General features: G+C 35.5%; 1 protein-coding gene across 1 annotated transcript; it reads left to right on the top strand.

Annotated features, from left to right (window-relative positions):
- The first annotated feature begins 17,872 nt into the window (after window positions 1–17,872).
- LOC115995220 (probable mannitol dehydrogenase) lies at window positions 17,873–21,727 on the top strand. The gene is made up of 5 exons (XM_031119703.1): window positions 17,873–18,043; window positions 19,254–19,367; window positions 20,308–20,821; window positions 20,910–21,063; window positions 21,324–21,727. The coding sequence occupies exons 1-5, from the start codon at window positions 17,946–17,948 to the stop codon at window positions 21,527–21,529; spliced, it is 1,086 nt and encodes a 361-aa protein (XP_030975563.1). The 5' UTR covers window positions 17,873–17,945; the 3' UTR covers window positions 21,530–21,727.
- Window positions 21,728–22,344: the final 617 nt, after the last annotated feature.

Here is a 22,344-nt window from a genome sequence, read left to right as displayed (position 1 = left end):
ATTGTGTGTAATTTTCTACTTTCAGGAAATCATGTGAAAAAGATGAATTTACAAGAATTTGTGAGAGAATGGAGGCCAAACTAAAATTAAAGTGGAGCTAAAGGACCATGCTTAAATGTTTAAGGTGGTACAGTTGGAGTGCTTGGATCGTCTACCATGATTAGAAGCTTCAAATAAGGAAAGAAATCAAAGAGGCAGAATCTGAAAAGGAAAAATCTGATTTGAGCACTGATCAGTATTTTGGGAGTATCTCTCTCCTCAAAAATCCAATTGATACAAGGCCAGATGGGTTGGAACCGTGACTTAAATATTTACAACTTTCCAGTTTTGAGTTTTTCGAAATTCTCAAGTTTTGAAGGCCGAAATTAACTCACAATTTACTGCTGTAAACCTGGGTGGAAATTAAAATAGAAAAAGTTTTATTTTCTTTGGACACTTAGACATTAGGGTTTTGAGAAGGGAGGCTGGGTGAGAACGAATTTTGGGGAGAAAACCTTGTATTTTCCTTTCTCTAATGGCAGTCTAAACTCTTTGCTAGGGCTAGGGGTTATGTTTTTTCTATACGGTATGAATATTCAATGTGATTCTTTCTAAGATTTTATCTACAACATATTTGATTGTTCAATTAGATTTCTTTTGATGTATTAGTTCTTCCATGCTTTCAATAAGTTCAATAATGTTTTTCTTATTGTTTAGATGAATTTCTAATAGTTTCAAATAGAAATCAGGTTTTAAAGTGAATGAGTTTTTTTGAAAACTTTTCTAACCGTATTATCAATCAAGGTTATCATGCGTTCTTGAATTGTCTTAGTTCAACCGAATCATAAGTTTTTAATTGTATAAGAACAATCAATTATGAAATAGATATTTTCTTAGATCACAAAGAATTTCATATCGATATAGGGAAACACCCCGATGCCCTAGTATTTACATTATTGATTTAAATCAGTTATTATTATTATTCTTGTTAACAATAACCAAGCAAAAATATTTTTCTTATTCACCCAAATTGTTATTTAATTACATTGTCTTTGAATTTACCCCGCTCCTTGTGATTCGACCTCGGTACTCCGAGAATTATATTGCTACGATCTCCTGCACTTGGGAGTAAGCAAGCATCCATCAATACAGAATACATTGCAAAGGTTCTTCGCATCACCAAACCAGCAAATGTGGACCTCACTCCGTATGATGACAAATTACTTCAAGTACAAGACATTCTCCAAATTCTTGGGCCTGATCATGAGATTAGAAGCAAAGAATCATCTATAGGCACTGCACAGTTTTCACCTGAACTGACGACTCTAAAACTGATCATGTTCTCCAACCTCTATCCACTGTCTAACACCGCTTTCATAAATCTTGGAAGAGCACAATTTCTGTGTGATCTCATTACCGAAGTTCCAATTGACATTTGTGCCCACATCTTTCAGACAATTGCGAAAACAGTGGCTCGATCGGCAGCACAAACTAGTATTCCTTTTCGTAGTCTCATCATGAAAATCATGCTTCTTGAAGGTGTCCGTCCACCAACAAATGGAACAATTATTTCACGTCCTCGACCAATTTCCATGATAACTTTCCATGCAAGCAAGAGTCACTCCTCTAAAACACCTAAGAGTGAGCCATTCTCCCATGCTACTCTATCTGGCCAAGATTTAGCTACACCTATGCATACCACAACTGTTTCCCCCATTCCTTCTGAGAAGCAAATAACTGGCACTCCATCTGCACCTAGCTCTCAAGATGATATATAAGCACTTTAATCGAGGGGCTATATCAGCGTATTTCCAAATTAGAAAGATCTCTCTACTCCACCAACAATCACGTTCAAATGCGTCTCACTGCAATTGAGACACAGTTAGATGCTATTCAACAAAAGCTCGAGGAAAGCCTTTAGCTATTCGTGCCAAAAAGGGGAGAGATAGCATATAGCAAGGGGGAGATAATGTTAGGTTTTAAAGTCTTAGGATTTTATGTATTTAGAACTCTAATTTGTATTGTTGGCAAACCATGATCAAAACAATGTGTTTAGAAGTGTTTTAGTCTAGCTCAAAGTTATGCTTTTATGTAAAGTTGGAATGGAGTTAAAGCAGGAAAGCATTGTGCCTTTCGGCCTGGCTCGATCGATCGAAAGACAGGCTCGATCGATCGAAGCTTGGGCAAAATGATTTTCTGCAGAATTTTCCGACTCAGCCCTAGTTGTTTTAAAACGTTTTTAGGGTTTCTTATTTGTCTTAAGTATAAAAGGAAAACCCTAGCCACGTTTTAGTGTTGCTCATAATTGCAGTTTGTGTAAATCTCTTGTGAGATCTAAAGGAGCTTTCCTTTACACAAACTTAGGGTTTTCAAGGAGAAGATTTATCTACGTCTTAATGATTAACTCAGTTGCTGCCATTGAAACTTAAAGAAAACACAAGCGGGTGTGCTTGTATCTGGTGGTGAATCCAAGAAAGAAGGAGTCCGTAGATTCGGAGCTTGCACGTGGTCGTATCATTAAGTTCTACTGGTTGGTAGCAATAAGAAGTCGAGCGTAGGGGCTTGTAAGTCTTATTGTATGAACTTCGATTCTTTCAAGATAGTGGATTCAAGTTTACTTTGAGGATAGTTAGGTCAAATCCTCCCCAGGTTTTTACCGGTTTGGTTCCTAAGTGATCATATCTTGTGTTATTTATTTTCCGCTGCTTTGCATGATATGATTTTTATTATTGTGATAACCTAGATTTGTTAAATTGGACTAAGTAACAACTTGGCTAATTACCTAGGTTAAATCAATTGTTTAAGGGGTCTAAAAACTATCAAGTGGTATAAGAACGGGTAGCTTTTTTGTTGTTGATCTTTTGATCACTGAGCTGATCCTTGACCCATCTTGTCATGGAACACAGACACTCTCTAGTTATTCCTCCTCACTTTGATGGGAATAATTATGCTTATTGAAAAGTAAGGATGAAAGCATTCCTGAAATCCATTGATGAGAGGGTGTGGAACTCCGTTGAATACGGATGGGAGAAGCCTACTACTCCTGTTAGTGAGTGGGAAACTTCTCAAAAAGAAGCAGCTACATTTAATAGCAAGGCTATGAATGCGATCTTTAACGCTGTTTCTATGGAGGAATTTAAGAGAATTTATAATGTTGAGGTTGCTCATACTGCTTGGAATATCCTCCAGATTGTGCATGAAGGCACAAAGGCTATCAAAATCAATAAATTGCAGCAATTGACTTCTAAATCTGAAAGCATTAGGATGTTTGATGATGAATCTTTTGATGAATTCTATGCTAAATTGAATGATATTGTTAATTCTGCTTTTAACTTGGGTGAAATCTATGATCAACCTAAAATTGTTAGGAAGATTCTTAGATCTTTAACTGAAGACTTTAGACCCAAGATGACTGCCATTACTGAAAGCAAGGATGTGAACTCCATCCCTGTTGATGAACTTGTAGGATCTCTTCAATCTTATGAGTTGGATCTACCCAAAACTACCAAATCCAAATCAATGGCTCTTAAGTCAGTTGATGATGTTGAAGGTGGTGGATTTGATGATGAGCTCTCTGCTACAGAGATTGCCTACCTTGCCAAGAACTTTAGAAACTTTCTCAGGAATAGTAATAGAAAGGCAAGAGGCACAAACACTGCTGAACCTAGAAATTTTAGGAAGCATGATCCCACTAAGGTTAACAACAATGATAAACCTAGAGAAAAAGTAGGTAAATCTTCCAATAATTCCTTGGGCTCTCAGTGTTTTGGATGTCAAGGGTATGGACACATGAAATCTAAATGTCCTACCTATTTGAAGTCTAAGGGTAAGGCTATGGCTGTAACTCTTAGTGATGGTGAAGTTTCTGATAATGAGTCTAATTGTGATGAAGATGGAAACTTCATTGCTTTCACCGCTACTGCTGTAGTCGATGAGAGCATATCTGTTGAAGAGAACCCTTCTGATGGGGAACTCTCTGAAGATGCAGATCTTCAAAAGGCCTATAATAAATTTTGCAAAGTTGCTGCAAAGGATGCTATGAATGTTGAACTTGGCCTGAAGAAAATTGAATCTCTTGAGCTTGAAAAGAAGAATTTGCTTGTTAAACTGTTTGATGCTAATGAACTTTTGAACAATGTGAAAACTGAAAACATGCTTTTACTTGATAAAGTTAAATCTTTGGAACTTGATTTATCTGTTGCTAGATCTGCTAGTTCTAAACTTGATCAAATGCTGAGTGTTCAAAAGTCATCTTCTGACAAAACTGTTTTAGGTTATGTTGAAAGCATCTCTGTGTCTGCTCCTCATTCCACAAAATTTGTTCCTTCATCTTCTTCTTCTGAACCTTCCATGAGTGAAACTGTCAAACCCCTGTGAGTGAGGTTGTTAAACCCTTAGAAGGTTCATCATCTAGGAAGATTAGGGTTGATCTGAAAGAGTCTAAGTCTAAGAAGCCTACCCTATCTAAGGACAAGACACATGATAAGCCTGCATGAGTTTGTCACTTTTGTGGAAAGTTTGGACACATCCGTCCAAATTGTTACAAGCTACAAGTTGCAAAGAGAGCAAACAAACCAAAAGTACCTGTGCCTCAAGCACTTGATCCTATGGTACTTATTGGTGATTTGGTAAAGGTTTTAAACCTTTATTCCAATCTTGGAGTTGGTAATCATTCTCATGTGAATAAGAACTCCAATGCTCATGGTGCATCTAAAAGGTTTTGGATGCAAAAGACTCGAACTAACTTGAGTCTTTTTGACATGGTCCTTGTGCTTCATTGCTCTACCCTTTGTGACCATTGTTCTTTGGTTGTGTTTTTTTTTTTTTTTTTTTTTTTTTTTTTTTTTTTTTTCTAGGATTTGTATAGCATAACATTCATGCATTTCATTCTAGGTGTTTTTTTTTTTAATAAAATAAAAATAAAAAAAAAAAGGAAGAAAAAGGAAGCAATTTTGTTTTGTACTATTCTTCTTGGTTTTTGAGAACAAGGTTGGTCAATTTATTTTCACATAACATGTCTTTTGTACCTTGTTTAGCTTTGATGAGCTTACTTATTGCACTTTACTAGTTGAAACTTTGTAGTGCATGTTGTGTGGGAAAGATGTTTATGGTTTTTGATTATTCTGTCTTAATCTTGAAGTCACATGTTTTTAAATGTTTGACTTGAACTTTTAGAGAAAGGCATAAATAACCATCTCACCACTGTTCACTAGCCAATCATGAACACCTTAGTGCATATCATAAGATTTTGTGCTCGAGAAAGTGTAGCACATGCACAAAAAGAATATAAGGTGAAGCCTCGGTTTAAATTGCTTAATACTTAAAATTGGTGTGTACTATTAGACTTGATGCCAAACTCACATGACTTAAAATTGGTATGTATATTATGAGGCATAATTCAAGAAACTTACATGATTGCAAGCTTATGATCTAAGAGATGTGGGAGTTATATGATGTAACTCTTTAGGTGATAGTCTCTTTTAAATTCTTTGTGATGAATTTTGTAGACTTTGTGATTAATTGCTATTCACATATGACCTCACATGTATCTCAAGCTTTTGCTAGTTGCACACACTACACAAGTTACTCTTTGCTAAACTTTGTACATGTTATTGTGTGTGTTTATGGTCTGATCAACCAAGTTTTGCAAATACTTTGAATTTTGTGCAAAATTAAGTTGTTGCTTGAAAATTTGTGGAGAATGCAAGAAATTTTGTTTTAGGGATTTTGGGCTTAAAATTCTTGTTTTGAAAATCATATCATCACATACTCATGCATTTTGTTCTTAAATTTCAATGCTTTGAGTTGATTCTAAATGTTTTTCAAAAAAACTATGTTTTTTCTCAAATTTGGTGAGCCTCTGCCCATTTCGATCGATCTATTCTATTTTTCGATCGATCGAAAATTTTTAAATATGTTTGTGAGTGTCTCTGCCTGTTTCGATCGATCGAGGTTGTCTTTCGATCGATCGAAACTCGTGAAACATGTTTTTTAAAAAGGTCAAATTGTCTTTTTCAAAAGGACTTTATCAAAAAGTTTTTCAACTTTTCTCTCTCTCTGACTTGGCTAAGGCTCCACCATAGATTTTTTGTCGTTTTCCTCCAAGTTTTTTGCAAGGTTTTTTGTCCTTGAAGGCTGGTAAGTCTCTTTTGCCCTTCCTTTTGCATTTTATTTCATGTTTTCATGCATTTTTCATGCATTGTTGTGGGTATTTTCGGCACTTTCTATATATTGGGGTTTTTGATGATTCAAACCGGTTTTGGTGAAATTGATCAATGGGTTTTTGTTCTCGGATGCTATAATGATGATTCTTGTAGTTTAATTTGATCAATTTTGTGGTTTTTGAAAAATTGGAAATTCTAGGGTTTGAATTTGATCCGAATTGGGGACTTTTGTCTAATTAGGTTAAATTGATGAAATTGGTTTGTCAAATTGATGTATTTGGTCATTATTTTTTGAATTCTATCATGTGTGATGATCAATTCATCAATATTTTTCAAATTAATCAAGTGGTTTTTCAAATTTTGGGGTTTTTGTGTTAATACTCAATGTTCAAGCCAATTTTGTGAATTTGAACTTTTTGGACTTAATTCATTGCATTAGAACATGCATCATTCCATTTAAAATTTGTCATGCATCATATAGATTTTAATTCTATATTTTTTCTGTGCTAACTTGCAGTCTGCCCTTGGTTTTGTGTTTTTGTTCTTTTGCTCTGTTTTTTTGGTCCTTATCTTAGCACCATGCCTAGGAAAACTAGAGCCAATAGGACCCCTTCCACTTCCTCTGTGTCTCCCTCTAGGGTTGAGGAGTTTAGGAATGATAAGTGCAGAGAGGCCTTTGAGACTTTGAACCGTAAGCGTAAGATTTGGGCTGAGCAGGCTGTTGTCTTAGATGAGCTTGATCTGGCCATTAGGGCCAATTTTGAGTCTAGAGGTTGGTTGCCTCTCTTAAAGATAGATCATCCACCCCCGACCGCCCTGATTAGAGAGTTCTTCTCGAACCTCTCTTGCCACGTCTATGATTCCAACACCCTTGTTAGGAGTTGGATACGAGGTGTTGAGTTCACCATTACCCCTAGGGTAGTGGCTGAGGCTCTTGGGGTTCCGGTTGTTCGGGAGCTTGACTATCCCTATGATGAATCACCCTTATTAGATGTAGTCATGTCATACATCACTGGGTCATCTACCTAGTGGGGTTCTGATCCTCGGATCACGTTCGCTGAGCTTACTGAGACAGCCTATCTTTTCTTTAGGATGGCGTGTCATTCATTGTTGCCTATTTCTCACTTCCACACCATCCCTTTAGAGAGATGTGTGTTTTCATATGCCTTTGTTTCTGGAGCGTCTATCAGTTTTCCTCACTTGTTCCTTCGTTCTTTGAACGAGGTTCATAGGAGTTTCGCCGTAGGGCATGCGCTGATTCATCCTATTTTCATTCATAGGATTTTGCTCTTTTTAGGTCTAGATGGTGTTAGGTTCTAAAGTGTAGGACTTTATGTATTTAGAACTCTAATTTGTATTGTTGGCAAACCATGATCAAAACAATGTGTTTAGAAGTGTTTAAAGCTAGCTCAAAGTTGTATGTCAATGTAAAGTTGGAATCGAGTGTAAAGCAGAAAGCACTGTGGCTTTCGGCCTGGCTCGATCGATCGAAGCTCGGGCAGATCGCTTTTCTGCAGAATTTTCCAACTCAGCCCTAGTTGTTTTAAAATGTTTTTAGGGTTTCTTATTTGTCCTAAGTATAAAAGGCAAACCCTAGCCACGTTTTAGTGTTGCTCATATTGCGGTTTGTGTAAATCTCTTATGAGTTCTAGAGGAGCTTTCCTTTACACAAACTTAGGGTTTTCAAGGAGGAGATATTCTCTACACCTTGATGATCAAAACAGTTGCTGTCATTAAAGCTTAAAGAATACACAAGCGGGGGTGCTTGTAGCTGGTGGGAATCCAAGAAAGAAGGAGTCCGTGGATTCGAAGCTTGCACGTGGTCGTGTCAGTAAGTTCTACTGGTTGGTAGCATTAGGAAGTCAAGCGGGGGTGCTTGTAAGTCCTTTTGTATGAACTTCGATTCTTTCAAGATAGTGGATTCAAGTTTACCTTGAGGATAGCTAGGTCAAATCCTCCCCAGGTTTTACCGGTTTGGTTTCCTGGGTGATCATATTGTGTGTTATTTATTTTCCGCTGCTTTGCATGATTTGATCTTTATTATTGTGATAACCTAGACTTGTTTAATTGGACTAAGTAATAACTTGGCTAATTACCTAGGTTTAACCAATTGTGTTTTAAGGGGTCTAAAAACTATCAAGTGGTATCAGAACGGGTAGCTCTTTTGTTTTAGATCTTTTGATTTAAGAGCTGATCCTTGACCCCTGTTGTCATGGATAATTTGAAGTGTCTTTCTGATCATGTTTCTGCTCATGCTTCTGTTGATTTTATTGATGCCTGTGAAACTCTTCGTAAGGAATTATTGAAATCTATGAAAATTGTTAAGAAATTCAAGGAAGAGTTAAATTTGGCTAATCTTGAAAAAGAGGAATTGATTGTTAGATTAGATGAATCAAATAAAAAGAATGAATTTTTGAGAAATCAAATTTCCTTTCAAGATGAGAAGATGAAAAGCTTGGAACAAGAGTTAGTTGAATCTAAAGCTAAAATTGAAAATTTGACTAGTACCAAGTCTGCTGTTGATAACAGAAGTGTTTCTGTTTCTCTTAAGCCTAAAACTGAGAAAGTTTATATCCCTCCTTTTAAGAGGAATAATAAAGAAAAGGCTTATTTTGCTAGGTTAGACAACGGTAAAAGTTCTGATGTAGACGCTGAAGTTTCTAAACCTATGTCTAAACCTACTGTTAGAGAGCATAATAAATCTGTTTTTGTGCCTACCTGTCACCTTTGTGGTGTTGTTGGTCATATTAGACCAAATTGTTCTTTGTTGAGGCAAGAACCAAAGCCTGTGACCGGAAACCCCACTAGGAATACTGATGTTCCTAAATTTGTTCCTGTTTGCCACTTTTGTGGTGTCCATGGTCACATTCGTCCTAATTGTCATAAACTGAAATTTAAACATTCTATGTTTCAGTTTAGGATTTGTGATGATATTTCTCCTGCCATAAGTCCATATAAATTGTTTCATATTTTTTTGAAAAATTTGAGCTTGTTGGCTTGTGAAAGGAATTTGCAGGATTTTAGTCTTTCTCATAAGATTGGTGTATTTCCTCAAATACACTCTGCTTCACACGAATTTTCACCTACAAAGCTGAAGACTCGTGCTAGATGGGTGAGAAAAGATTCTCCAAGGTGAGTGTTGCTAACTTGTCCCTAATTTATTTCTTTCAATTAATTGTGGACATGTTTTGTTTCTGTTTTTGGTCGTGTTTTTTTAGGTTGTTTTTTATTTAAAAAAAATCCAAAAACATTGAAAAATTTCAAAAAGACAAATATTTTATTTTGTGTCTAGTTTTTCTTTTTGAGGATTACATGAATTATGATATCTCTCTTTTGATTTAGAACATGCTTGACATTGTGGAGAAACTTGAATAGTATGTGTTAAATAAGTGCTAAGCTATTTCTGATTTTTTGTGAGTATGTACTAGTTTGTACATATACTCATGGGTTAATTAAGAAATTGATATTTCTTGTTTGTGTACCCTCTATAGCTTAGTTAAGCACTGTCATGCATTGCATTTGCATTGTTCATTTAGCATAATATGTGTTTTTTTGTTTTTGGTCATAAATTTTTTTAAACCAAAAAGATTTTTGTGTTTTGTATTTCACATCTTGGATTTATAATCAAGGATTGGCCATATTATTTTTACATAACAAGTTTATGTACCTTGTTTAGCTTTGATGAGCTTATTTATTGCACTTGACTAGTTGAAGATTTGTAGTGCATGTTGTGTGGGAAAGATGTGTATGGTTTTTTGATTACTATGTCTTAATCTTGAAGTCACATGTTTTTAAATGTTGGACTTGAACTTTTAGAGAAAGGCATAAATAACCATTTCACCACTGTTCTCTAGCCAATCATGAACACCTTAGTGCATATCATACGATTTTGTGCTCGAGAAAGTGTAGCACATGCACAAAAAGAACATAAGGTGAAGCCTCAATTAAAGTGCTTAATTCTTAAAATCTAATTAGTGTGTACTATTAGGCTTGATGCCAAACTCACATAACTTAAAATTGGAATGTACATTATGAGGCATAAATACAAGAAACTTACATGATTGCAAGCTTATGATCTAGGAGATGTGGGAGTTATATGATGTAACCCTTTAGGTGATAGTCTCTTTTAAATTCTTTGTGATGAATTTTATAGACTTTGTGATTGATTGCTATTCACATATCACCTCACATGTATCTCAAATTTTTGCTAGTTACACACACTACACAAGTTACTCTTTATTAAACTTGGTACATTATATTGTGTGTGATCTTGTTGTGGCCATCCAAGATTGAAAATTCCTTGATTTTGATGCAAAATATGTTTAAAGTTTGAGAATTAAGGACAATTTGATTGAAAAATTTTTAATCTCATACTCATGCATTTCATTCATAAAATATTGTGCTTTGAGGAGGTTTTGCATTAAATTGCTCTGTTCTTCAAAAAAATTTGATTTTTCCATGCATCATTTATGTTTAGGATTCACATGAATTGCATTGTTTTTGTATCCATCTTGCAGTTTTGCAGTCATATCTCTCATTGTTTTTCACACATAACATGCATACACTTTGCTACATTGGGTACTCAACTTGATCAAAATATTGATTGATTAATTTTTGAGTTATGTACTTTCTAGTATATGCTATTTTTATTTGTGAACTGTAGAAAATATTTTTCTTAAGAGATATGATGGATAATCAATGTGCAAATATTTTCTCTACTCATGCAACTGTTTATGGGTCACATAGTGCCATGTTTGCATTTTATTGAAAGAGAGAATATTTTTCTTCATGTGTATCCTCAACTTAGTTTTTTTTTAAAAACTTGGTTTGTGTCTTTTTCTTTATCTCTAACCCCTTTATTTTTCCCCAAAACTGTTTTTCCCAAAACTTGTTTTGTTTTTCCTATTTTTATAGGGGGAGAATTTTTTTTTAACCTTTGTGGTTCTTAGGGGGAGTTGTTGCTCTTCATAGGGGGAGTTGTCTCTATTTTCTCTTACTCTGTTGCGTATATTTTCTGTCTATCTTCTGATTAGGTAGTCTTTGTTAATACGTGACAAAAAGGGGGAGACATAGATGACCTGTTTGTTCTGTTTAGAGGGAGTTAACATTGTTTTTGATGTATCTAACTTAGGAGGAGAGTTAGATTGCATATTTGTTGATTTACTGTTTTTGTTTTTCTGTCACACATGCGTTTATGCGTTTGTTGAGTGTTTCAGGAAATATACAGGTTGATTCAATTGAGTTGCTGTCTACACTTGCAACTGATGGATAGTAGTTAGGATTGAATTTGGTTTATGAGCATTATTTTGTAAAGGGCTTTTCATTTTGTAAAGTTTGAGCTTCTAAGTTGTGTTTTGTCACGGATTGCCAAAGGGGGAGTTTGTTAGGTTCTAGAGTGTAGGAATTTATGTATTTAGAACTCTAATTTGTATTGTTGGCAAACCATGATCAAAACAATGTGTTTAGAAGTGTTTAAAGCTAGCTCAAAGTTGTATGTCAATGTAAAGTTGGAATCGAGTGTAAAGCAGAAAGCACTGTGGCTTTCGGCCTGGCTCGATCGATCGAAGCTTAGGCTCGACCGATCGAAGCTTGGGCAGAATTTTCCAACTCAGCCCTAATTGTTTTAAAACGTTTTTAGGGTTTCTTATTTGTCCTAAGTATAAAAGGCAAACCCTAGCCACGTTTTAGTGTTGCTCATATTGCGGTTTGTGTAAATCTCTTGTGAGATCTAGAGGAGCTTTCCTTTACACAAACTTAGGGTTTTCAAGGAGGAGATATTCTCTACACCTTGATGATCAAAACAGTTGCTGCCATTAAAGCTTAAAGAATACACAAGCGGGGGTGCCTGTAGCTGGTGGGAATCCAAGAAAGAAAGAGTCCGTGGATTCGGAGCTTGCACGTGGTCGTGTCAGTAAGTTCTACTGGTTGGTAGCATTAGGAAGTCAAGCGAGGGTGCTTGTAAGTCCTTTTGTATGAACTTCGATTCTTTCAAGATAGTGGATTCAAGTTTACCTTGAGGATAGCTAGGTCAAATCCTCCCTAGGTTTTTACCGGTTTGGTTTCCTGGGTGATCATATCGTGTGTTATTTATTTTCCGCTGCTTTACATGATTTGATCTTTATTATTGTGATAACCTAGACTTGTTTAATTGGACTAAGTAACAACTTGGCTAATTACCTAGGTTTAACCAATTGTGTTTTAAGGGGTCTAAAAACTATTAGATGGTTTTCCGTCTAGAGAGCCTGTTCATGTTGTTGCTCCCATAGGTGCCACCTTTCTTCGTCAGAGGGCTGCTCACTTGCGAGTTGCTCCTTCTCGTCCTAGAGGTGCGTCATCTAGTGGTGTTCCCCCTCCTCCCTCTTCTATAGGTGTTGATGCTGCTGAGACATCAGGTGCTGCTGCTGATGATGATGTTCCTCCACCGACTGCTTTGGATAATTCAGACATTTGTCGCACGTTGGATCATGTCTTGACCGTTCAGGCGGCTCATAGACAGATTTTGGTGGACATGCTCGATGAGATCTGTGCCTTGCGTGCGGAGTTGGCACAGTTTAGACCACCTCCCTTTTGATGATGGATTCTGTTTGCCCTTTGGCATTCCGTCACAAAAAGGGGGGAGTACTTTGTAGAGTTTTTGCTTTCAGGGGAAGTTTTATTTATTTTGGTTGGAGCTTGTGGAGTTTAGATTGTATCTAGGTGCTTCACTTTGTACTTTACATTTTTAGCTCTTGCCATGTTTTTGATGGGATATTCATGTTAGGAGGAGTTTTATGTTTTGTTGGTACTTTATATGTTTCTTGTTTCAAACTGCTTATTGATTTATATTTATGAGTTATTCATTGATATTTGTCTTTATTTGTGTGTTGTTTGAAATCAAGAAGTTAATTTGTTTACTTGTATTGTTTCCACACATGCGGTTATGCATGTTGTTTAGTGTTTCAGAAAATATACAGATTGATTCAATTGAGTTGCTGTTTACACTTGCAACTGATGGATAGTAGTTAGGATTGAATTTGTTTTATGAGCATTATTTTGTAAAAGGTATTTTATTTTGTAAACTTTGAGCTTCTAGTTGTGTTTTGTCACGGATTGCCAAAGGGAGAGTTTGTTAGGTTCTAAAGTTTTAGGATTTTATGTATTTAGAACTCTAATTTGTATTGTTGGCAAACCATGATCAAAACAATGTGTTTAGAAGTGTTTTAGTCTAGCTCAAAGTTGTGCTTTTATGTAAAGTTGGAATCGAGTTAAAGCAGGAAAGCATTGTGCCTTTCGGCCTGGCTCGATCGATCGAAAGTCGGGCAGAATGATTTTCTACAGAATTTTCCAACTCAGTCCTAGTTGTTTTAAAACGTTTTTAGGGTTTCTTATTTATCCTAAGTATAAAAGGCAAACCCTAGCCACGTTTTAGTGTTACTCATAATTGCAGTTTGTGTTGCTCATAATTGCGGTTTGTGTAAATCTCTTGTGAGATCTAGAGGAGCTTTCCTTTACACAAACTTAGGGTTTTCAAGGAGAAGATTTATCTACGCCTTGATGATCAACTCAGTTGCTGCCATTGAAGTTTAAAGAAAACACAAACGGGTGTGCTTGTATCTGGTGGTGAATCCAAGAAAGAAGGAGTCCGTGGATTCGGAGCTTGCACATGGTCGTGTCAGTAAGTTCTACTGGTTGGTAGCAATAAGAAGTCGAGCGTGGGGGCTTGTAAGTCTTATTGTATAAACTTCGATTCTTTCAAGATAGTGGATTCAAGTTTACCTTGAGGATAGCTAGGTTAAATCATCCCCAGTTTTTTATCGGTTTGGTTTCCTGGGTGATCATATCTTGTGTTATTTATTTTCCGCTACTTTGCATGATATGATCTTTATTATTGTGATAACCTAGATTTGTTAAATTGGACTAAGTAACAACTTGGCTAATTACCTAGGTTAAATCAATTGTTTAAGTGGTCTAAAAACTATTAGATAACAATGTGCACACTGAAAGGGGGACACTGAAAAGGGGAGTTGTATGCTCAAGAAGAGGAATCTGATACATATACACTCACATATACTTTTTTTTTTTTTAAAGTCTAATTTTTTTCGTTTTACTTGTTTATAGGTATTTGCTTGCTGTTTATATAAACTCTACTTTTGTGTGGATATGGTTCTAATAGTTTAGTTTAAACTCATGGTTGTTTTTATTAAAACTCTTGAATCTTATGGTACTTGTTTTTGGTACATTTTGTACCCATGCTTATATAGCTTATAATTTGTACCCATGTTGTTTTTGTAAGTTTTTAGGGTTTGTTTCCTTGTGATTTGTAGGCTTTTATGGTTTGTACCATGCTTATACAGCCTTTATACTTTGTAGCCTAGTACTTCTAGCTAAATGTTATGCATTTTCTTTAAGTACTTTTGCTCTTGTGCCCTAGTAGGATTTTGTTCCTAGATGCATATACTTTCTGTATTGTGCATTGGTTGAGTATTGGACATGCAAGTGATTTGTATTGAGCTTGTTAGTTTGTATGTCCGGATGTTCATTCCAAGTGTGAATGAGCATTGTGGTCACTATTTTATAGTGATTGCTTGTATGGTCAAGCCATAGTTTATTACTTAATTTCATTTTGCTTGATCGCATTGTGTTTGCCTCATATGCATTACAAGTTTTTCTACATACAATAATCATATTGTGTTATTGTGTTTTAGGAGATTCTTGTTCATATGATTCAAGAGCTACACAGATTCTAGAGTTAGGTGTGAGTGAGTTTTGTTCAACTGTTCCCAACTCACATGTTAAGTCTAGAGTTTGTTTTAGGGTTTTGTTACAAAATAGCCAAAGGAGGAGATTGTAAGGTTGAATTTTATTAACCATCTTGTTGGCTTTATTGTGTACCAAATTTGCTTGTATTTTAGTAATTAGTAACCCTGTATTTAGGTGGGAATCATGTAAGGGTAGTGTGTGAGAGAGTGTGAAGAAATGCTCAAGATTGTGCAAAAAAGTAGAGACTCGCGATTGGATCTCTCGGGTGGCTCGCGGCTTGCAAGCCGCCAGAAGTTGCACATGTGCCAAGCATGCTAGAAGTTGCACACGTGCCAAGCATGCCAGAAGTTGAAGCGTCGTGCCAACTGGAGCACTACAGGACAAAAAGTACAGACTGACCGTTTAGTTACCTCGCGGCTTGAACTTGCAGCTCAGTCAAGTTGCGAGGCCAAGCCGCCAGCTAGCTCTATTTTGAAAAAACTAACTTTTCGCATTCCTCTCTCACCCTGGTATATATACCCCTTATACCCACGAAATGTAGAGAGCTTCCAGAGAGAATTTTGAGAGAGAAACCCTAGAGAAAAACAAGATTGACTCTTCCCCAATCTTCACATAGAGACTCTTCAAATTCCTCTACTCTCATCCTATCCATTGTTACATCCTTAAGAGGTACATTACCAAAACCTTTTCTCACCATACCCATATCTGTGAGAAGGCTGTTTGGTGCTTTGGAAAGCAGTTAAGAAGGGATCAATTTCATATTGGTTGATGCTATGGTTTATAGCAGAATCCGGTAAGTTAAAGAAGAAATAGGTTCGGTGTAATCTCGTTGGAATAGGAGCTTTGAGAGCTTAGGTACACTGGATAGATTAGGCTTGGAGGGTCTTTTGTTGTTCATGTATCCCAACTATATTCTTTAGTGGATTATTTACCACTTGGAGGGCGGCAGAGAGGTTTTACGCCGAGGGCTTCGGTTTCCTCTTTGATAACACATCGTTGTGTTGTCCTTGTATTTGCATCTCTCTTCCCTTAATCTTTGCCATTTAATTTCTGCTGTGGATGTGATTTTATTTGGTTTAGATTGTTTATCATTTCTGTTTTAAGTTTTTGTTCATATTCCACACATTAATTGTTTGATATTAAACTTGAATTGGTAATTTGTAAATTGGGGGTCTAAACGTTCAAGGTGTTTTATACACTAATTGAACATTTATTCCCTAATGTGCTTGCTTCTCCAATCAACTTGAGTGAGAGCTTTGAGTTAAGATAGCTATGGAAACACGTAGTATGATTCAAAACTCCACTACCTTGAGCTCTCACCTCAATAATTGAGGGGTATCCCAACACAAAATGCACTACTATCCTCCTTACAGCACTCTCTAAAGGGTAGCTTTGTGACGAGACATTTGGTTGTTTGCATCTCTTTGCCATCGACAGTAGCACTCTCTACAAGAGCCATAGAATTTTGTGATCCAAATCCCTCTTTATTCATTCGAAATAATGACAGACTATCTTTATATTCTAAACGGAATATCCTATTTCAACCATCAAAAAAAGAAAAAGCACATCCTATTTTAAAGTCCTATTTCAGCAAATCAATCACATGCAATTTTAGTCACATGATCTTCTCAATAGTCATGTAACTTGTGTAAATGATTTAATGAATCATGTAATTTAGGATATGCGAACAATATCTTATAAATTTTCATGTAAAGGAATTGAGAATACCATTTAACCCAATTTAGGGAAAAGGTTTTCCTAAAAATAATGATCTAACATGATAGGATTCCGTCATATAACTTATGGTAATTTTTCATATTTTTCTTAACTATTCCATTTTTTAATTTTGATAAAATTTATGATTTATTTCTTAAAATTTTGAATATGAATTTCAATTATTCCATGAATTGTATGGTATATTAGAAAGCTTAATAAGATACAATTCCTAATTAAACTCAAATACATGGTTGATCATCTTATCCTTTTTCAAGGACAATTCAATGTATATAAATCTTTGAATTTAATTAGACAAGTCTTTGAATCTATTTGAACAACTTAATGTACTGTAATTAAGGAATTGTATCTAAGTTTTATTCTATTACATTTTTTTTTTTTAATGTCTACCTTATTACCCCCTTTTCTTTTTTTTTCTTTTTTTGAGATAACTGATAGAAATATTTTATTCATAGTAAGACCATTGTATACAAAGTAAAGAGGGAAAGAGAAATACTAGTCCCAGATACTGTGAAGTATCGCTAGTGAGATCAAGCCACTGTCTCTTCTAAACAATAAGTTTATGCTCATAGAACAGTGTACCGAATTTTTCATACATAACCTTTTCTTTTTTGCTAGATAAATGCGGGGGCTTGAACCTCCAAGCAATAGGTCTCTATATAGGCTGGGTACCAACTCACCTACATGGGGCGGTGGTTTCATACATACCTTTTGTGTTTGAGAAAATTCAGGAATACAATTTCTATCACAATTCTCATGCGATTGAAAAATGAAGAGTCTTTTCAATAGCTAAACAATGAGTTAGGTGAAAATGATCAAATCGATTTAGAAAATAACTTGCAAAATCCAAAATGGTGAGGCCCAAAATCCAAATAAAATCTGTTCTAAAATGTCTCGTGTAAAGTGAAAGGTACTACGTACATTTTCTCTTTGCGCTGGAAAGTGACAGGTATCTTTAACACGAGACAATTGTGCTAAAATGTATGTAGTACATCATCATTATTAAGCCTGCTAGTTCCATCAAATAAGAGATAAGTGCCAACCTAAGATGGAACGTGAAAACTCCTCCCAGTAAATGGCGCGGTCGGAAAAACGGAATTAGTCAGAATGTCCACCTGCCCTACATCTAACTATCGTTAGCTCACCCAATACGACAGCCCAGCGCAAAGAGAAAACCCGACCATTTCCTCCTCATACCCTATAAATATATCGCACACAATTTAGGACCTTATTCATTAGCAATTCTATCCCTCTCTAGTCTCTAGTTACTCTTTCAGCTTTTCTCTTTCTGCCTTCTTAGTTTCTTTCTACTTGTGACAAAAGAGAGAAATGGCAAAATCACTAGAGGTTGAGCACCCCAAGAAGGCCTTTGGCTGGGCTGCCAAGGATACTTCTGGGCACCTCTCGCCCTTCCAATTCTCAAGAAGGTTCTCTCTCTCTCTCTCTCCCCTACTACTACTCTTGTTTGTTTCATTTTTCATTTCAATCTATAATTTCGATTCTCAAAAAGTACTAAGAAAATGGAAAATAAAGTATTTTGTATTTTGTAATTAGGCTTTGATTTTTTTTTTTTTTTTTTGGTAGAGACTGTAATATGGGCTCCCTATGATTAATCTAAAAATAGGTATGTGAGTTGCAATTTTAAATGCGGTAAAAGATTTGAGTTTATCTTTCTCATCATTAATTGGTTTTAAGGTAGAATAACATAACTCATACTCCAACAAGTGTGTTTTCTTTATCACAAATTTATTTTGAGGTTAAGGGTCACAACTCAAAGTCCGACAATTTCACATTTAACCGTGTTCACACTTTTTTATTTTATGGATTAATTATGTACATCTCATATAAGACTATGAACATTATGTGAAACATTTTACTTCACATTAAGATTGTGAAGCAAGTTTCTATCTTTTATCTATATATATATATATATATATATATATAAAGAGTGTAAAACAATAATGAAATGTTAACAGATGTTCTATATAAAGTATTAGTTTAGGAAATTTTTTTAAAAACTTTTAATAGAAAAAAAAATTAACTTTTTTGATAGTATAAAAATAATATCAAAACTTTCCTAAATGATTTAATAACAACTATCCTGAAGCACGTCTTAACTATATAAACTCAAAAAAGGCACATCCTGTACGCTGTAGTCATTATTTTCTATCATACTTTATAAGGTAGCATGCCTGGGTCAAACTATAAACTCAGCCACAAACATGAACTTTCGAAGAAAATAGCGTAGTCTTCTTTTAATCTTTTTAAAGAGCCAGTCAAAATTAAACAGGATTATTTTATCTTAAAATTCATATAAAAATAGCACCCAAGTGCGAGATTATTCCGAAAGCTCATCTTATTTTATTCTTATTATCATTTCATGTTATTTGATAGTTGGGAGATTTTAGAGACGATATAACCAAAAAATCAATGAATTTATTTGATCAATTAAACATGGTGTGCATGGAGATATGTCCCCCCTTTTTTTTAGTTGAATTGGTGCTTATGCTTATGGTGATTGGTCAATAATTAACCAATAGTCTCCTATTGGTTTTATGGTTTTTTTTTTTTTGGGAATTTTATTTTATGAAGGTTTCATGGTATATATGTACTAAATTGATATTTTGGAACTGGCAGGGCAACAGGAGAGAAGGACGTAACATTTAAAATTCTATATTGTGGAATATGTCACTCTGACCTCCACATGGCCAAAAATGAATGGGGCATGTCTACCTACCCACTAGTTCCTGGGTAAGTTTTCCATGACTTTTAGTATTTCTTATTTTATATATATATTCTCAAAAATAAGGAGTTGAAAATATTTTGACGTATGTGTTCAGTAGATAAAAAAGTAAAAGATAAAATTAATTTTTATTACATAAAAAAAATTAATTTGGGTAAGATTTAAATTTCTTCTACTCTTGTATAAGAAAAAAAATCAAATTAGTAGAATGAAAACGGCTCAATCATTATTTCATTTTATTTCTTTACCTATCCATTTTATAAAAATAAACAGATCACAAAAAAGTAAAATTTTTATACCAATCATACAAAAAAGTAAATTTTTTATACCAATCATACAAAAATAATAATTTTTTCTACCAATCATAATTATTATACTAGACCTAATATTAGGCCTTATATATATATATATAGGCATTTAGCAAGGTCTCTTAGACGATATTAGTTATCTAGAGACTTTGGCTTTATCCATTCCCAAGTTTAATCAATCAATCATCATCTGGTGCTTTTATAGCCATACAAAATACATATGACCCATTTTGTTAGCGCACCACTTATTTGACTATTCTACAAATCCAAGTTTCTGTAGCCTCCACATTATCCGTGTAAGATTAGTCTACTACAAATGAAATGCACAACCAGATTTTTAATTTATATAGAAGCTGTGTGCTGCGGTTCTAGGATTGCAGTGAATAATAGAAAATTGTTAGTATTGAATTTACAGTTGGAGACGACTTGAAACTCATAAAATCATGGAATCAATTGCGGATGAATTAGCACTTATATTGCACTTCTCTCAAATCTTTCAATTCAACATACCAAAACATGCCAAGTTGGATGCTATTTCCTATGTGTCTGTTGGATGAAATCAGTGAATGGATTTTACTTAATTTCTAATTTTTTTTATTATCCCATATGGAAATCATGTGAACTGAATTCGACAATTCAGGCATGAGATTGTGGGTGTAGTGACAGAAGTGGGAAGCAAGGTACAAAAGTTCAGAGTTGGAGACAAAGTTGGTGTTGGCTGCATGGTTGGAGCATGTCACTCTTGCGATAGCTGTGCCAACGAACTTGAGAATTACTGCCCCGATATGATCCTCACCTATGGCGCCAAGTACTTTGATGGAACCATCACACAAGGAGGCTACTCAGACATCATGGTTGCCGATGAGCACTATGTGGTCCGTATTCCAGACAACCTTCCACTTGATTCTGGTGCCCCTCTCCTTTGTGCTGGGATCACAGTGTACAGTCCCTTGAGATACTATGGGCTTGACAAACCTGGTATGCATGTGGGTGTGGTTGGTCTTGGTGGTCTAGGCCATGTTGCAGTGAAGTTTGCCAAAGCTATGGGGGTTAAGGTGACAGTGATCAGTACTTCAGTTAACAAGAAGAAGGAAGCTTTGGAACATCTTGGTGCCGATTCGTTTTTGGTTAGCAAAGACCAAGATGAGATGCAGGTACTAATCATTGACAATTATATGTGAATGTAAGTTACTGTAATAATGTAATTTGTATCAAAGATTCTAACTTTATCGACCATATTAGGCTGCCCAAGGCACAATGGATGGTATCATTGATACAGTCTCTGCTATGCATCCCCTCCTGCCTCTAATTGGTCTGTTGAAGTTACAAGGAAAGCTCGTTATGGTTGGTGCACCAGAGAAGCCGCTTGAATTACCAGTCTTTCCTTTACTCATGGGTAAGAATGTGGCTTTTAACATTTTCTATATTCGAAAAGAAAAGGGCATATGGTATTGTTAATATAATAAGCATATAAGAAATTAAGAATCTATGTATAATTTATGACTGTGTTGTACAAGCCTAATTGCTGGCTTTAGTGCTTACTGATTGGAATTCATGTGGTGCTGTCATTTCATATTTTTTCATCAGCCCTCGTATGGCTGCTATATCTGTAGTTCCACTGAGAATTTTGTATTAATAAGTGTTATGGAATAACAGGAAGGAAGCTAGTTGGTGGTAGTTGCTTTGGGAGCATGAAGGAGACACAAGAGATGATTGATTTTGCAGCCAAACACAACATAACTGCTGACATTGAGGTTATACCAATTGATTATGTGAATACTGCCATGGAGCGTCTTGCGAAAGCGGATGTCAGATATCGATTTGTCATTGACATCGCGAACACATTGAAGTCAAGCTCTTGACTTTTTGCTGCCTAGCTTTTGAGTATGGCTCACTGACAAGTTGATGATATGTATTCAGTTGTCTCAGTTCCATTATTTCCCTGTCTTGCTTTTCTGTTTTTTGAACAAGGGATCAATGTATTAAGTCTCATTTCTACATAGATAATAATAAATTTGATTTGCTTGTTTGCGTTTTAAATAACAGGACGTTATTGTGTCCCTTGAAATCTCTTTCCCCATTTTTAGATCAAGAATATGATTTTATTTTATTTTTTGCGTGATCATTATGGATACATAAATTCTGAAATTCTGTAAAAGTGAAAGTTTTGTATGCCGAGTAAGAACAAAAACAACAACAAAGGGAGAACCAAACAAAACAAAATTCGTAGCCTAGATTTACTCATTTGAAAAGGACTCCTACCATTGAGTTAATATATTATTGTTGTTAAAACTGATGAAGTTTGCTCAAGGCTTAAGGATTTATCTGCTGAGACTAGTGCAGAACAGCAGTCTAATAGTGGTGCAGGACAACAGAGCAAAGAGTTGTGGTTTGTAGCATTACTGATGCTAGTACAAACATAGCAGCATCATCACTAGCAGTCAGCCACAGCAATAGTTCTAAGCAATTGTGCAGCAACCATTCAGCAGAGATATCTGATGCAGAGCACCAGTGGGCTTGCAAGGATGTACTAGAGACTATTGAGGCACTACCTTATCATGAGGTCTTCATACACAGCTTTGGAGACTACGATACACGTGGCTTATAATGATTAGACTGTCATGTAATTCGTAGCCTAGATTTACTCATTTGAAAAGGACTCCTACAATTGAGTTAA

Source organism: Quercus lobata, chromosome 6, assembly GCF_001633185.2.
Source record: "Quercus lobata isolate SW786 chromosome 6, ValleyOak3.0 Primary Assembly, whole genome shotgun sequence".
Taxonomy (NCBI): domain Eukaryota; kingdom Viridiplantae; phylum Streptophyta; class Magnoliopsida; order Fagales; family Fagaceae; genus Quercus; species Quercus lobata.
This window is presented reverse-complemented; position numbering and strand designations above follow the sequence as displayed.

Bases quoted from the DNA above. Each gene is read 5' to 3' on its own strand.
- LOC115995220 (XM_031119703.1), top strand. From the start codon at position 17,946: ATGGCAAAATCACTAGAGGTTGAGCACCCCAAGAAGGCCTTTGGCTGG. The intron at 18,044-19,253 runs GTTCTCTCTCTC...TGGAACTGGCAG, and splicing joins CCCTTCCAATTCTCAAGAAG to GGCAACAGGAGAGAAGGACG. The intron at 21,064-21,323 runs GTAAGAATGTGG...ATGGAATAACAG, and splicing joins AGTCTTTCCTTTACTCATGG to GAAGGAAGCTAGTTGGTGGT.